The 16,317-nt window shown below is 40.7% G+C and overlaps 1 protein-coding gene across 1 annotated transcript in view; it reads left to right on the forward strand.

Annotated features, from left to right (window-relative positions):
- The window catches only part of LOC140464599 (ras-related protein Rab-26-like), a 364,725-nt gene extending 352,193 nt beyond the window's left edge, over window positions 1–12,532 (forward strand). Inside the window, exons 6-9 of the mRNA XM_072559863.1 lie at window positions 6,234–6,299; window positions 7,089–7,145; window positions 7,803–7,879; window positions 11,726–12,532. Of these exons, the coding sequence (XP_072415964.1) occupies window positions 6,234–6,299; window positions 7,089–7,145; window positions 7,803–7,879; window positions 11,726–11,828 (303 nt within the window). The 3' untranslated portion in view covers window positions 11,829–12,532. The remainder of the gene's footprint in view (window positions 1–6,233; window positions 6,300–7,088; window positions 7,146–7,802; window positions 7,880–11,725) is intronic.
- The last annotated feature ends 3,785 nt before the right edge of the window (window positions 12,533–16,317 follow it).

Consider the following 16,317-nt stretch of genomic DNA (forward strand, 5'->3'; position numbering starts at 1 on the left):
AAATCTGTAACTTAATGGCTTTCATGGAAGGGTAAATCAAAAATCAAGAATAGGATCCATCAAGCCAGATTTCATTTTGTAACCTGACTTGTCCAGGAGCATCATCAGCTGGGATCTTAGCATTTGCTAATCTATTTTTTCTGACTTTAATAAAGGGACAAATATTGGCCGGAGCACTATGGAGAAATCCCTTGCTTTTCTTTGAAACACTTTGTGACTTTTTATTTCCACCCAACCAGGCAACCAATACCTTGTTTTACTATCTGATTTGAAAACAATACTTTCAACAGTGCAACATTCCTCAGTACTTCACTGCAGTATCAGATTTGACTTTGTGCTCAAGGGCCTGAGGTGTGACCCAATGATCAGAAATGAGCATGATATCAACTGAACCACAGGTACCACCAGTCTTCGGCCAATTTGATTCTTTCTACATGATATCAAGAAACAGTTAGAGGCACTGGATAGTGCAAAGGCTACGGGCCTGGCAACATTCTGGCAATAGTACTGAGGACGTGCTCCAGAACTTGTCGGTCTCCCAGACAAGCTGTCCAGTACAGTTATGACATTGGCATCTACTCAACAATGTGGAAAATTGCCCAATATGTCTTGTACAGGAAGCAGGACAAAACCAACCCGGCCAGTTACCGACCCATCAGTCTACTCTCATTCATCAGTAAAGTGATGGAAGGTGTCATTAACAGTGCTATCAAACAGCACCTGCAGAGCAATAATCTGCTCAGTGATGCCCAGTTTGGGTTCCTCCAAAGGCACTTGGTTACAGCCTTGGTTTAAACATGGACAAAGAACTGAATTCCAGAGGTAAGGTGAGAGTGACAGCCCTTGACATCAAGGCCACATGAGTGTTGCTTCAAGGGACCCAAGCAAAACTGGAACCTGTAGGTATGAGGAGGAAACTCTCTGCTGGTCGGAGTCATACCTGGCACATCTGAAGATTGCTGTGGTTGTTGGCAGTCAGTCATCTCAGATCCAATACATCTCTGCAGGATTTCTTCAGGGCATTGTCCTTGGCCCAATCATCTTCAGCTGCTTCATCAATGAACTTTCTTCATCATAAGGTCAGAAGAGGGGAGATTCACTGAGGATCTCACAATGTTTGCACCATTCATGACTCGTCAGATAGTGAATCGATCTATGTTCGAATGCAACAAGACCTGGACAAATATCCAGGCTAAGGCAGCCAAGTGTCAAAAAACATTGAAGCCACACAAATGCCAGTCAATGCCCATCGCTAATAAGGGACAATCTAACCCATGCCCCCATGACATTCAAAGACATTACCATCACTGAATACCTCATCATCCTTGGGGTTGCCATTGACAAGAAACTCAACTGGACTCACCATATAAATACAGTAGCTAGAAGGGCATGTCAGAGAATAGGAATATTGGGGTGAGTAACTCATCTCCTGACTCCTCAAAGTCTGTTCACCATATACATGGCACCACTCAGGAGTGTGATGAAATCCTCTCCACTTGCCTGGTTGGGTGCAACTCCAACAACAAGCTTGAGACCATCCAGGACCATGTAGCCCACTTGATTGGCACTATATCCACAAGCTTCCACTCCCTCAACCACAAGTGCTTAGTAGCAGCAGTGTGTACTATCTACAAGATGCACTGCAGAAATTCACCAAAGATACTTAGACAGTACCTTCCAAATCCGTGACCAATTCCAATTAAAAGGACAAGGGCAGCAGATAATTGGAACACCAACACCTGCATATTCCACTCCAAGCCACCCACCATCTTGACTTGGAAATACATCACCATTCCTTCACCGTCGCTGGATCAAAATCCTGGGATTTCCTCCTTAATGGCATTATGGCTTGACTCACAGTGGTGGACTGCAGCAGTTCAAGAAGGCACCTCACCACTACCTTGTCAAGGGCAACTAGGGGTAGGCAAGAAATCCTGGCCCAGCCAGTGGCACCCATGTCCCATGAGTGAATTTTAAAAAGTGGGTGAATTTTGAGAAAGGTACTTCAGATGCTGTACTCCTGCCAGAAATGAGGCTTTTGAATCAAATAAGTGAGAGTCAATGGATAGAATTTGACCTGAGTGATCTTCCCAGTACTTTGCATTCACTTGAAGCCAAAGTAAACCAAGGTTAACTTTGGAGATTGTTCAGTAGAAACTTAGCTCTAAATGAACACACTCATGCATGGAAAATTATGACTGAAGACCATGAAGAACATGTAGGCTTCTTTTCTCACCAATCTCAGAAATAACTGATTATATTCCTGTTGTAATAATTGCTTAATACATGCCTAATTGCTTCATTATGAATGTTTGTAATGTGCTCATTTGAAGGCTCATCATTTATAATCGATCTGCAGTGGTTGACTGATCATCTTATAACCTATGGAAATCATTCTGTTAATTTAACTTGTAATTTATTTTCATGGAATTCATGATGGACATGTTTGAAACAATCCACAGCTCAATTGACCTCTTTGCATCACCTCACACAGACTACAGTTGAGAGTGTGGTGCTGAAAAAGCACAGCAGGTCAGGCAGCATCTGAAGAGCAGGAGAATCGATGTTGCGGGCAAAAGGCCTTCATCAGGAAGGGCTCTAATCTCCAGCATCTGCGGTCCTCACCTTCGCCTCACACAGACTATGGTTGAAGGATTGTTCAAAAAGGGAGTGTAAATAGGATCATCACCGCTGGATCCTATTGCAAATTCAATCCAGACTGATGGAAGAAGTATAAACTGGTGCAAATTATGTAATAAAATAATGATGGGCATTGATAGGGTAGACAGAAAGAAGCTTCTCCCCTTGGTAGAGGGAGTAATGACTGGGGTAATTGATTTAAGCTAAGGGGCAGGAAAGGGATGTGACAAAAAATATCTTAACCAGAGGGTGACGAGAATCTGGAACTCACTGCCTGTAAAGTGGTGGCACAGTGATGCCTCACAGCACCAAGGTCCTGGGTTCAATTCCAGCCTCAGGCGACTGTCTGTGTGGAGTTTGCACATTCTCCATGTCTTTGCGTGGGTTTCCTCCAGGTGCTCCGGTATCCTCCCACAATCCAAAGATGTGCAGGTTAGGATGAATTGGCCATGCTAAATTGCCCATTGTGTTCAGGGTGCATGTGTCGGGGTAAAATGTAGGGGAATGGGTCTGGATGGGATACTCTTCGGAAGGTCAGTGTGGGCCGAAGGGACTGTTTCCACACAGTAGGGATTCTAATTTTAAAGGTGGTGGTGGCAGAAACACTCATAACATTTAAGAAGTATTTAGATGAAAACTTGTAATGCCAAGTACTACAAAATGGGATTAACATAGCTAGATGTCTCATTTTGACTTGCACAGACTCAATGGGTTGAAGGCCTGTTCTCTGTGCTGTAGCCCTCTATGACTCTAATGAACCCACTGTGTAGTTTAAATGCAGCAATCAACTTGTCTCAATGTTATTGTTGATCACTACTGAGAATGTATTGAACATTGTCTGTTTATTAAGAGACTCATGGTGATGTTTTACTCCACCATCTGCCAGCTAGAAATTAACTAGCGGGACAGTGAAAATGAATGATGAATGGCATTCTGAATCAGACGTGTGTCCCATATTTTGTCAAAGTGAGATGATTTTCAAACCAATTGCTTTTGCTTCCATATAAAGACTTCTCCAAAGACTTATTCATAACAACACAACAGGATGAGTCAAAGAAATATAAAGAGGACCTTGATCTTAATCTGAAGTAACTTGCTTAAAAGATGAAAACTGATTCTGTGTCTGTCATAGGAACCAGGCTGGGAATTTAGTTATATTAGGGTAGCAGTACCCATTGACATATCCAGGCAATGGACTCAATCCAGTGATTAAGTGATTCTATGTTCCCTCAATTTTTCACATTTTGCCAGCCATTAATTCAGAAGGCAGCTTTCCTTGTTATGATTCCTTTATACAATTTTTATCCAATGTAACTACAGACTCATTTCCTTCATGGTTTGGCTTCTGAATCTTGACTGTTGTCAGTTGAGAATAAATAGAATAGCTGGGGTAAGAGGGGAGGGGGCATTTTCAAGATGGCAACTGGTGGTGTTCCACAGGGATCAGTATTGAGGCCACAATTATTTACAATGTTTATTAGTGACATGGATGTGAAAAGTGAATGCACTAAAGCCAAGTTTGCAGATGACGCAAAATTAGGTAGGAAAACAAATGATGAGGATGACAGAAAGGGTCTGCAGATAGATGTAGACAGGCTAAGCAAATGGGCACAAATTCACAAATGGAATATAATGTGGAAAAATGTTAGGATATGCACTTTGGCAAAAAGTTTAGTGGAGCTGAATACTATTTAAATGGAGAAAGACTGCAGAAAGCTGCAGCACAGAGGATTTGAGAGTCCTTATCCATGAAGCACAACAAGTTGGCATCCAAGTTCAGCAGGTAACAGGGAAGGCAAATGAAATGTTGGCCTTTATTGCAAAGGGAATGGAATATAAAAGTGGGGAGGTGTCGCTAAAACTCTGCAAGTCAGTCATCATACCACAACAATACTGTCCACAGTTTTTATTCCTATCTAAGGAAAGATATATTGGCATTGGAGACAGTCCAGAGAAAGTTCACTAGTCTATCACCAGTTATGGAGGGACTGCCGTATGTGGTTGTGTGGGTTGGATCAGTACTCATTAAAGTTTACAAGAATGAAAGGTGATCTTATTTAAACTAACAAGATTCTGTGGGACCTGACAGGGTAGATCCAGAATGTTTGTTTCCCCTTGTTAGAGAGTCCAGAACCAGCAGGCAAAATCTCAGTATAAGGGGTTTGCCATTTGAGACCGATGAGAAGGAATCTCTTCTTTCAGAGAGTTATAAATCTGTAGACGACTTTATTACAGAGGGCTGTTGAGGCTGAGTCATTAAGTGAATTCAAGGCTAATACAGCTTTTTAACCTGTAAGGGAATCAAGGGTGATAGGGAAAATTCATGAAAGTGGTTTTGGATGTAGGTTTGCTCGCTGAGCTTGAAGGTTCATTTCCAGATGTTTTGTCACCCTACTAGGTAATATCTTCAGTGGGCCTCCAGGTAAAATACTGCTGAAAATTCCTGCTTTCTATTTATATGTTTGGGTTTCTTTGGGTTGGTCATGTCTTTTCCTGTGGTAAAGGAAAGTGGTGTTGTGGATTATCAGATCAGCCATGATCTCATTTAATGGTGGAACAGACTCAAAGGACTAAATGGCGTACATCTACTCCTATGTCTTAAGGTCTTATACATTATGAATTAGAACATCTGTTATGATCCCAGACAAGACCAAAGAATTTGTATTACAATCCAAAACGAGAGCACTAAGTTCATGTTACGTTCTAGTTAGGGAATATAACCTTTTAGTTTAAAGTAATTTGAAATCCCAGGTACGTACTATGAGAATAAAGCCTGTTTTGAATAATTTTGAATACAAAATTGGAAAAGTAAGACAATCTACTAATCTAAACAACATATAACTCCATATACTCCAGCATTATCATGAGGTAGATGTGGGTTAATTGACAAATTGTTGCATATCAAATAGCAAATACAGTCCAGACAGATCTCATGGATTCCTCAGCAGCCCTCCCAGAATTTACTGTCACTGTGAGTCACCAAATCTCATAAAAAACTTATTTCCCCTTTTATTATTAGTGTCTCAATTTTTAAGGTCTTGCTTCTGAATTTCTTCACCTTTCTACAGTTCAGACGGTTTTGATGACTGCTCACCTCCAAGGTGGCTCAGTCTCAAGACTGTGTTACTTTGGACTCATGATCCTGTCCTCCTGCCTCTTGGTATTAGTATTATTCTGGCTCTTTCAAACACAGTTTCACAAAACTGACATTGTGCCTCTGTACTCCGGTCTCCTGAGCAGCTGCACCAAGCAAATACTGCTGGCGGGCTTCTTTGAGCACCAATGTTGAGCATCACAAATAACTCCTGGAGCTAAATAGATTGTCAGCTGCAGGGAATATTTTCTGCTCCATCCCTGCTCCCTGACTGAAACTGACATTTGTACTGCTGTTCAGTGATGTTTTGAGTTGCCTATTGAACCACTCCTAGAGTGTCCCACTTTTACTACTGAGGAGAATCAAATATAACCAGCAGTGAAACATCCTATGCCTGGAAGTTACAGTATCCAGCTGTCTATATCGTTCAGCTCTGTTTTATTCCTTGGTTTTTGGGATTTATATCTTATTATTATAACACTTTCCTTGTTCTTTATAGGCCTGGCTGACAGAGATTCATGAATATGCAACACAAGACGTGGTAATCATGTTGTTGGGTAACAAGGTGAGGGCTAGCACTGCTCTTGTTATATCAGGGGACAGCTTTTGTTTTGCCTCTAAAAGCATCGCTTATATCAGAATATCAGCCCCTTGGTTTGGTTTGTGCATGACCAGGGGCAAGAACCATCGGGAGAAACAAGGTGAGTGAGAGGACCATAGTCCTCTGTGCCATCAGACTGTAACCAGTGAACCCAAGATGTCAACAGAATGTGTCCAATGTGAAGAGTGTGAAAATTCGACCTTTGGGCATTGGACATAACCTTGTGAGTATGGGAGAGATGCATGAAATAGGCATTAGGTCTCACTTTACAATGGGCCCGTTGCTGTTCCAGTCAGACACACTGGTCAATTGCGAGTATGGCACAGATCTGGTGCATTGGCCCCCTTCAGAGTCATTTAGACTTTTTATGAATTAAATGCAGGTGAGGCACACTTTTATTATTTCTCGGCTTAATTTTATTAAATAGGTGTTTTTGCAATGTACAGTAGATAGTTGCTGCCATCTATTGATATTATGATGAATTGCAGCAGAAATCAAAAACACCACATGGCCCCCTTCAGAAACACCAAACATGAGATGGTGCTTGTTTTACTCTTCTCCAGGGGGAAAAAAGACACAGGAACTGTATTTATCAGAAAACGTCAATCTTTCCAGTAAGTGAAAGTTTAGACTTCAGCAATTGGGAACTGTGCCACTTAGAAAGGAAATGCGTAATACTGCGCTGGAGAAGTCCAGATTCATACTACAGCTATGACTATAGAACTTATTTATTACATTTTCTATCTTTTAAAGGCTGATGCAACTCAAGAGAGGGCTGTTAAGAAAGAGGCAGGAGAAAAATTAGCAAAGGTATGTTGCTTTTTAAGTCACTAGTAACATTGACATTAAACTGTGAATCAGAGATGAAGGGATGCACAGTAAGTTACTTATCTGCTCTTCCAGGAATTTTTCATTTGTTATTTCACCTGTTTTCGTGGTACAGTTCATTGCATTAAAATAAAAGTTCCAGTCCATTGCTAAAACATTAATGAAAGATGTAACAAATTTCAGATGATTTAATAGCAGATTTTATGTTTCCCTATTACACCATCGGTTCTTTAGTGAATTAGGATGTGACTGAAAGCCAAACATAAGACGATATAAGGGCTATTGTGGTACAGAGTTCAAAGCCCACCTGCTGTGTGAGATGCTGTGTGAAGTGTGAGATAACACGTCTGAAGAAGTAAATTAGAAAGCATCTTATTATAATAAGCATTTAATCTAAGTTTACAATCATGGGAAAATTACTTCTAAGTGAAAATGGAGATGATCCTAACCTCATTACTTGGTAGTGATTGTACAGAGTGAACCAAGTAGCACCAAAAAGATTAAATTTGGAGGGTTCAAAAACTACATGTGTGATTCACTGGGCCAAATGTCTGCTCTGGCAGTCAGGATGAAAATCCCAGTGGATTGTGTTTTAGATGGATGTACCTATACTACTGATCAGCTTTTATTTTATTCTAGGAATACGGAGTGCCCTTTATGGAAACAAGTGCCAAAACAGGTCTAAATGTTGAGCTGGCATTTATGGCTATTGCAAAGTAAGTTATGCAAGGTCAATCTTTAAATTTCAAATGCATTGGCAAGCTTCAGTGACAAACAATATTTATCAAAGTATCGCTCAGTCTTATGGCAAAATTAATATTTGACAGAAATTATCTCATGTTTTAAAAGGCAAGTGTCATAGTCCCTGAAAATGAGTCTGATGACCCTGAGAACAGAATGATATATTGCTACAGGCAATGCGGGAATCAAATCAAAGCAACCATTTGCAGAGGGTGGAAATCTGAAACAAAAACTGAAATTGCTGGAGAAACCCAGCAGGTCTGGCAGCATCTGTGGAGAAAAACAGAATTAACATTTCGAGTCCAGTATGACTCCTGCTCAAACCAGGAAGAATGCTTTTACCATAGGAATCAAGTTTGATGATTTATAACTAAAAGTGAGAATTCCCTCGTAGGTATTATCTATATTGATCATTACAGTAGCCATCAGATAGTGGTAATAAACTATTGACATAGTTAATTTTACTGGGATAGGGTAAACAGTATATCTCTAGAATTTGTTATGAAAATTTGCAAAAGGTCATCAGATTGTATCTATAATGGATACCTGAAATAAAAACATTGAATGCTGGAAATACTCAGCCGGTCAGCCAGCATTTCTGGAGGGAGAAACATAGAACATTACAGAGCAGTACAGGCCCTTCGGCCCTCGATTTTGTGCCGACCTGTGAAACCAATCTAAAGCCCATCTAACCAACACTATTCCATTATCATCTATATGTCTACCCAATGATGATTTAAATGTACTTAAAGTAGGTGAATCCATTACTGTTGCAGGCAGTGAGTTCCACGCCCCTACTACTCTGAGTAAAGAAACTACCTCTGACATCTGATCTATATTTATCACCCCTCAATTTGAAGTTATGCCCCTTCATGCTGGCCATCACCATCCGAGGAAAAAGGCTCTCACTGTCCATCCTACCTAACCCTCTGATTAACCCTCTCAACCTTCTTCTCTCTCACAAAAACAGCCTCAAATCCCTCAGCCTTTCCTCATAAGACCTTCTCTCCACACCAGGCAACATTTTATTAACTCTCTTCTGACTCCCTTCCAAAGTTTCCATATCCTTCCTATAATGCAGTGACCAAAACTGTACACAATACTCCAAGTTTGGCCGCACAAGAGTTTTGTACAGCTGCAGCGTGACCTCATGGTTCCGAAACTCAATCCCTCTACTAATAAAAGCTAACACACTGTGTACTTTCTTAACAACCCCGTCAGCTTGGGTGGCAACTTGCAAGGATCTATCCACCTGGACACCGAAATCCCTCTGCTCATCGACACTACCAAGAGTCTTACCATTAACCCAGTACTCTGCATTCCTGTTACTCCTTCCAAAATGAACCACCTCACACTTTTCCGCATTAAAGTCCATTTGCTACCTCTCAGCCCAGCTCTGCGGCTTATCTATGTCCCTCTGTAACCTGCAACATCTTTCTGCACTATCCACAACTCTATCAACCTTAGTGTCTTCTGCAAATTTACTAACCCATCCTTCTATGCCCTCATCCAGGTCATTTATAAAAATTACAAGCAGCAGTGGACCCAAAACAAATCCTTGCAGTACACCACTAATAACTGAACTCCAGGATGAATATTTCCCATCAACCATCATCCACTGATTTCCTTCAGCTAGCCAGTTTCTGATCTAAACCACGAAATCACCCTCGATCCCATGTCTCCATATTTTCTGTAATAGCCTACCGTGGGGAACTTTATCAAACATCTTACTGAAATCCATATACACCACATCAACTACTTTACCCTCATCCACCTGTTTGGTCTCCTTCTCAAAGAACTCAGTATGGTTTATGAGGCATGACCTACCCTTCACAAAACCGTGTTGACTATCCTTAATCAGCTTATTCATTTCTAGCTTATTATAAATACTCTTATAACTTTTTTCAACACTTTACCCACAACTGAAGTAAGGCTAACTGGTCTATAATTACCAGTGTTGTCTCTACTCCCCCTTCTTGAACAAGGGAACAACATCTGCTATGCTCCAATCTTCTGGCATTATTCTTGTAGACAATGACAACATAAAGATCAAAGACAAAGGCTCAGCAATCTCCTCTTTGGCTTCCCAGAGAATCCTAGGATAAATCCCATCTGGCCCAGGGGACTTATCTATTTTTACACTTTCCAGAATTGTTAACACCTCCTCCTTGTGAACCTCAATTCCATCTAGTTAGTAGCCTGTATCACAGTATTCTCCTCAACAACATTGTCTTTTTCTAGTGTGAATATTTGACAAAAAATATTCATTTGGAGCTTTCCCCACCTCCTCTGACTCCCCGCACAACTTTCCACTACTGTCCTTGATTGGTCCAATCTTACTCGAGTCATTCTTGTATTCCTGATAAACCTATAGAAAGCTTTTGGGTTTCCCTTGATCCTATCCGCCAATGATTTCTCATGTCCCCTCCTGGTTCTTCTTACCTCTTTCTTTAGGTCTTTCCTGGCTAACCTGCAACTCTCAAGCATCCTGAGTCTTCACATCTCATCCTAACATAAAACTTCTTCCCCCTGACAAGAGATTCAACTTCCTTAGTAAACCACGGCTCCTGCATTTGACAACTTCCTCCCTGCCTGACAGGTACATATTTATCAAGAACCCGCAGTAGCTCCACATTTCAATTGTGCCCATCCCCCGCAGTTTCCTTCCCCATCTTATACATCCTAAATTTTGTCTAAATTTCATCGTAATTGCCTTTCCCCCAGCTATAATTCTTGCCCTGTGGTATACACCTATCCCTTTCCATCGCTAAAGTAAACATAACCCAATTGTGGTCACTATCACCAAAGTGCTCACCTACCTCCAAATCTAATACCTGGCTGGGTTCATTCCCCAGTATCAAATCCAATGTGACTTCGCCCCTTGTTGGCCTGTCTATATGCTGTGCTAGGAAACCCTCCCTGCACACATTGGTCAAAAACTGACCCAGCTAAAGTTTTTGCACTATAGTATTCCTAGTCAATATTTGGAAAGTTAAAGACCCCGTAACAACTACCCTGTCACTCTCACTCCTATCGAGAATCATCTTTGTTATCGTTTCTCCTATACCTCGAACTATTCGGAGGCCTATAGAAAACTCCCAACAGGGTGACCTCTCCTTTCCTGTTTCTAACCTCAGCCCAAACTACCTCAGTAGATGAGTCCTCAAATGTCCTTTCTGTAACAGTAATACTGCCCTTGATTAACAATGCCACTCAGCTCCCCCTCCCCCTGCCCTTTTACCATCTTTTCTGTTCTTACTGAAGCATCTAAATACCAGAACCTGCAACAACCATTCCAGTCCCTGCTCTATCCATGTCTCAAAAATGACCACAGCATTGAAATCCCAGGTCCCAACACATGCCGAAAGTTCATCCGCTTTATTCTCGATGCTCCTGCTGTTGAAGTAGACACACTTCAAACCGCCTTCTAGCTTGTTGGTGCCATCTTGCGACGTTGAAACCTTATTTCGGACCTCACTACTCTCAATCTCCTGTATACTTATACTACAATTTGGGTTCCCATCCCGCTGCTGAACACAGGCTGGTGACCTTTCTTCAGCAACGTAACTTCAATATCGGCAACACTTTACAATTCTGATGAAAGGTTTTGATCTGAAGTATTACCTCTATTTCACTTTGCACAGATGCTGCACATCCTGTTAAATATTACTGTACAGGATCTGAATCTTGTTAACCAAATTAGAAGGTCAGTGTGAGGTCACTTAACTGTGTTGCTCCAATCCTTGACACAGGATAAGTATAAACTAACACAGCTGCACATTTTAGGAAAGCAATGACTATGACTGCACTGTTTGTTACAGAGAACTGAAACACAGGTCAATGAAATCCCCAAACCACCCCAAGTTCAAGCTCCATGATTACGTGAACTCGGAAATGAAAGGCACGGGTTGCTGCAGATCGTAACTGCCCCATTCTTTCTGCCGATACATTTGTACAAGACTGATTGGTGTTAAATTGCCAGGACAGATCGTCTCATGGTTCTGCCATTTTTTTTTGTGAAGTTCTTGCATGTCTGTACTTTGTTGTCTGTACATTGACAAGTGTTTATCAGCCAAGAACACCTTGAATTCATTTGGGGAGGTGAGTGGGATATAAATGGTGTTAAATCAGGATCGAAAGTACGAAACTTGATTGTTTACATAATCTAAATCTGCTTTTGCTGACTACAGTTTGTATCAATAGAAAAACATACCTGTTTTGTTCTGTAGGACATTAAATGAATGTACATTGATGTCCGTGATTGTACTGAATGTATGCTGTGTATATTTTTTTAATCCTTTACAAAGCCAGTTTTAATTTCATTTGGGGAACTGAGAAGAATCCACATGGGTGAAAATAAATCAGGATGCCAGTTGCAAGGAAATGCCATTTGACCCCTTTATTGCATCTTGCTGAAATATTGTAAACTATTTTTTAAACTAATGCATAATTGTCAGACTTATTAGAATTTTTAAATAGTTGCAACAGCTGTAAAATAAAATGTTTTCCAAGAAACCACATTCCAAGAAGTGAATGAGAAAAAAAAGCCATGGTAAAATCGATTGATGGGCCTGTTGTTAATTATTGTGCAGCATATGCTTTTGCAGAAAGTAAAAACTTGAAACCAACTCTCCTTCCAGTCTCTTTTATACTCACCATCAAATAGTTGGCTTTATTTTAAGGTGTACGTTTCTTCATTCGCAAGCAGGACTGCAAGCAGGCTCTGGTGCTTTAGTCTCAGATCAGTTTTCAGCGATTCCTGACAACATGACACCAAGAGCGTGTGGCAATGGCTGTGCTGTGACGCTTCAGTGGTTAAGGACCCTGCTTTCTATGCTTTGAACCAACAGCTACTTCAAGGGCTGTCTTGTTCCCCACGTGGTCATGTTCATAATCATCAAAAGATTATAATGTTTTCATTTAGAGGCTACAGAATCCAGAACTCAGTCTTCTATGGTATTCAGAAATCAACCATTGGGCAATTTAAGAACATAAGAGGTAGGAGGTGGCAATTTGGCCCTCTATTCTACCATTTGAAAGATCATTCCTGCTGTTTCACATCAGTTCAATTGTCTCCTTGGTTCCTTCGTTTTCCAAAGGAATATCAATCTCACTGTTGAATATACTCAATGCCTGAGCATCTATCGCAGTGCTTCCTTCCCCAAACCCCACTTGGAGGTTTGAAAGCTGTTGGGAGTGACTTTGGAGTTGCAGGAGCTGAGGAGGGCAATTTGTGAGCAGGTGTTGGGGTAATATAATGTACAATGACTTACCCGTTCTGTCTCGCTTGCACACACACACACACTCACTCAAAATACTCACCTTTTCACATTCACTCGGATGCTTTAGCCTCGGTTTTTAGCAATTTCAGCAACTGGACACCAAGGACATGCAGCATTGGCTATGCTGTGATGCTTCAGTGGTTCAGTAGTCTGCTTTTCAAGCTTCGAACCAACAGCTACTTCAAGAAGGACTGTCTTTGACCCATGTGGTCATGTTTATATTGAATATGACTGCAGCATTACGTGCCAATTTATCTACTCCCTTAGACAAATGAACTGACTTAATAAACCATCTTTTCTCTACTGAAACAATCCCTATTATTCTTATTTCATCTGCATAGTTTCAGTGTCTAATTACATATCAAACCAAATTGCAGGCCAGGATATTTCTGAACTGTCTGTAACAAAGGCAGTGTGCAAGCTGCCTATCATTTTGTGGAGCTTGTGGCTGTAGCTGCTGATTTGGATCCCCGATTTGGTTTGTAAATTCACAATTGCACATTGCTGAAAATTATTTACGTTTTGTGTAACCGTTTCACCTTATTACTTACAAGACAACCCATCTGAGCCAATAAAAAAGATATTTGAAATGTGAAGTTCTTTAAGGATCTGAATGAAAATACACTAGCTGATGTTCCAAGTGCATTTCAATTATCTAAGTACAAATCAATCGTCCTTTGAATGGTCAACCCTGTCACAACATGTAATCAATATGGAGCTGGAGTAACCTCTAGTGTGGATTTTATTTTAAAATGTCAAAAATCATGAGGCACTTTTAGATTTTGTCTCCTTAGATAAAGTAGTTATTACCTTGATTTCCTTGCATTGCAAACTATCAAACTAGGAGTAAGAGATGGCCACAGCACTACATATTCTACTTACTTCCAATTCTTAAAACCCTAACCGCTCAGAGGTCATTCATCTCAGTTGGTCCATGCCAGTGACTAGGTTCCACACAAACCTCATTTTACTCTTTCATTTCACCTTAACATATCCTTCTAGCTTTACTTTTAATGGTTCCTCCACATGTTTAACTCTACCATTCAATGCACTAGCAAGCTCCAGACTCTAAACATCTTCAATCCTTTCAGAAAAGATGGGCTGGATATTACTTGGCAACATGACCTCAATCGTGAGGTTGGGGAGTGAATAGTGGACAGGAATGAAAGAAAGAAATATCCAAAGGCATTTCGTAAGAATATTAAGGGTGAAGGGATAATCAAGGAAAATGTAGAGTTGATTAAGGATCAAAGTGGCAATATATGCATGGAGAAGTAGGCTGTGTAATTGTAAATACAATTTGAAAATGGAGATATGTAGATCCGAAGAGGGACTGGAGGTAAAATAATAATGATGAGAGATAGTGGAATTATAAGTGGACAAATTTGCAGACCCAGATAATTTGCATCACAGGCTGCAGAGGGAGGCAAGGGAAGAGAATGCGAGAGTTCGGACATTAAATTTTAAAATCCTCTCTGGGTACAGGAGAGGTGTCACAGGACTGAAGGCAGATAATGTGGTACTATTACTCAAGAAGAGTGCTAGGGATAAAAAAGGAAAAATTACAGACCAGCAACTAAAGTGGCAGTGGTAGAACTATCAGAAAATAAACAGAATCTATTTTCAATTGGAGGGATGAGTATTAATCAAGAACAGAGTTAGCATAGCTTTTTCAGAGGGAAATTACGTCAAATGAATTTGATTGAATTTTTCAAGGGCATGACTACGTGCTGAGATGAGGTCAATGCAGTTGGTGTTGTCTACAGAAACCTCAGCAAGGTTTTTGACATTATCTCATGCACAAGACCAGGCAAAATAGTAAAAGCATATGGGATCCAGGGCAATTTGATCAATTGGATCCAAAATTGGTTTAATGGCAAGAGACAGGTGATGGTCCAAGGTTGTTTTTGTAACTGTCCAGAGATGAAAGTGAGGACTGCAGATGCTGGAGATCAGAGTCAAGACTGGAGTGGTGCTGGAAAAGTACAGCAGGTCAGGCAGCATTCGAGGAGCAGGAAAGTCGACGTTTCGGGCAAAAGCCCTTCATCAGGAATAGAGGCAGGGTGCCTGCAGTGGAGAGAGAAAATGCAGGCACCCTGCCTCTATTCCTGATGAAGGGCTTTTGCCCGAAACGTCGCTTTTCCTGCTTCTCGGATGCTGCCTGACCTGCTGTGCCTTTCCAGCCTATGTCCAGAGGTCTACATAGGGTTTGGAACAGTGTCCTTTGCTCTTTGCAGTATAAATGTATGGTCTAGACATCTGTAGAAGATATGACCTGTAAGTTCACAGATGACACATAGAACATAAGAAATCACAACAGGGTAGGCCATTAGAGCCTGTCCCACAATTCTATACAATTACAGCTCATGTGCCATTTCAACTCCCCAATATTTCAAAAAAATAATCTGCATCCTTTTTAATTACTTTGTGATGTAGATTCAAACACTCTGCAGCAGTTAAGTCCAGGCATTCATTATTCTGACAGCAAAATTTCTTTTGAATCTAGGTTTTAAATGAATGCCCTTTTATTCTGCAACCTTGTCCCCTAGTTAGAGGCTTCCCTCACTAAATGGAAACATCTTAACATCTATCCTGTCAAGCCCTCTCAGAGTCAAATAAGTTTCAATATGGTCACCCTTCATTCTAAACTCTAATGAATAAAAACCTAATCCATTTAAATATCATTCACAAGTCAAACCTTTTGTTTCAGGAGTCAGCAGAGTGAATCTCTAACACAGGTATATCCTTCTTTAAATACTTGACTAAATCTAAACAGTCCTCTAGTGTGGGCGTCACTAGCACCCTGTACCAGTTGTAACATCCTGTAGCAATTACAATCAAAATTGCATTTGCCTTAATTACTTGCTGCACCAGCATGCAAACTTGTGTTACATGCACAGAACACTCAGTTCCCTCTGATGTACCTTTTTGGAGTCTCTCAAAACAATAGTCTACATTTTCATTCTTCATACTAAAGTGCATGATCTCAATTTGTTACATCAAACACCATCAGCCAAGTATTTCTTTCCCATTCACTTAATCTTTATGTATAACCTTGCAGGTTTCAAAGGTCCTTATCACAACACACCCTTCCACTTATTTATGTATTAGCAGCAAATTGGGACATATTA

The sequence above is a fragment of the Chiloscyllium punctatum genome, chromosome 40 (genome assembly GCF_047496795.1).
Source record: "Chiloscyllium punctatum isolate Juve2018m chromosome 40, sChiPun1.3, whole genome shotgun sequence".
Taxonomy (NCBI): domain Eukaryota; kingdom Metazoa; phylum Chordata; class Chondrichthyes; order Orectolobiformes; family Hemiscylliidae; genus Chiloscyllium; species Chiloscyllium punctatum.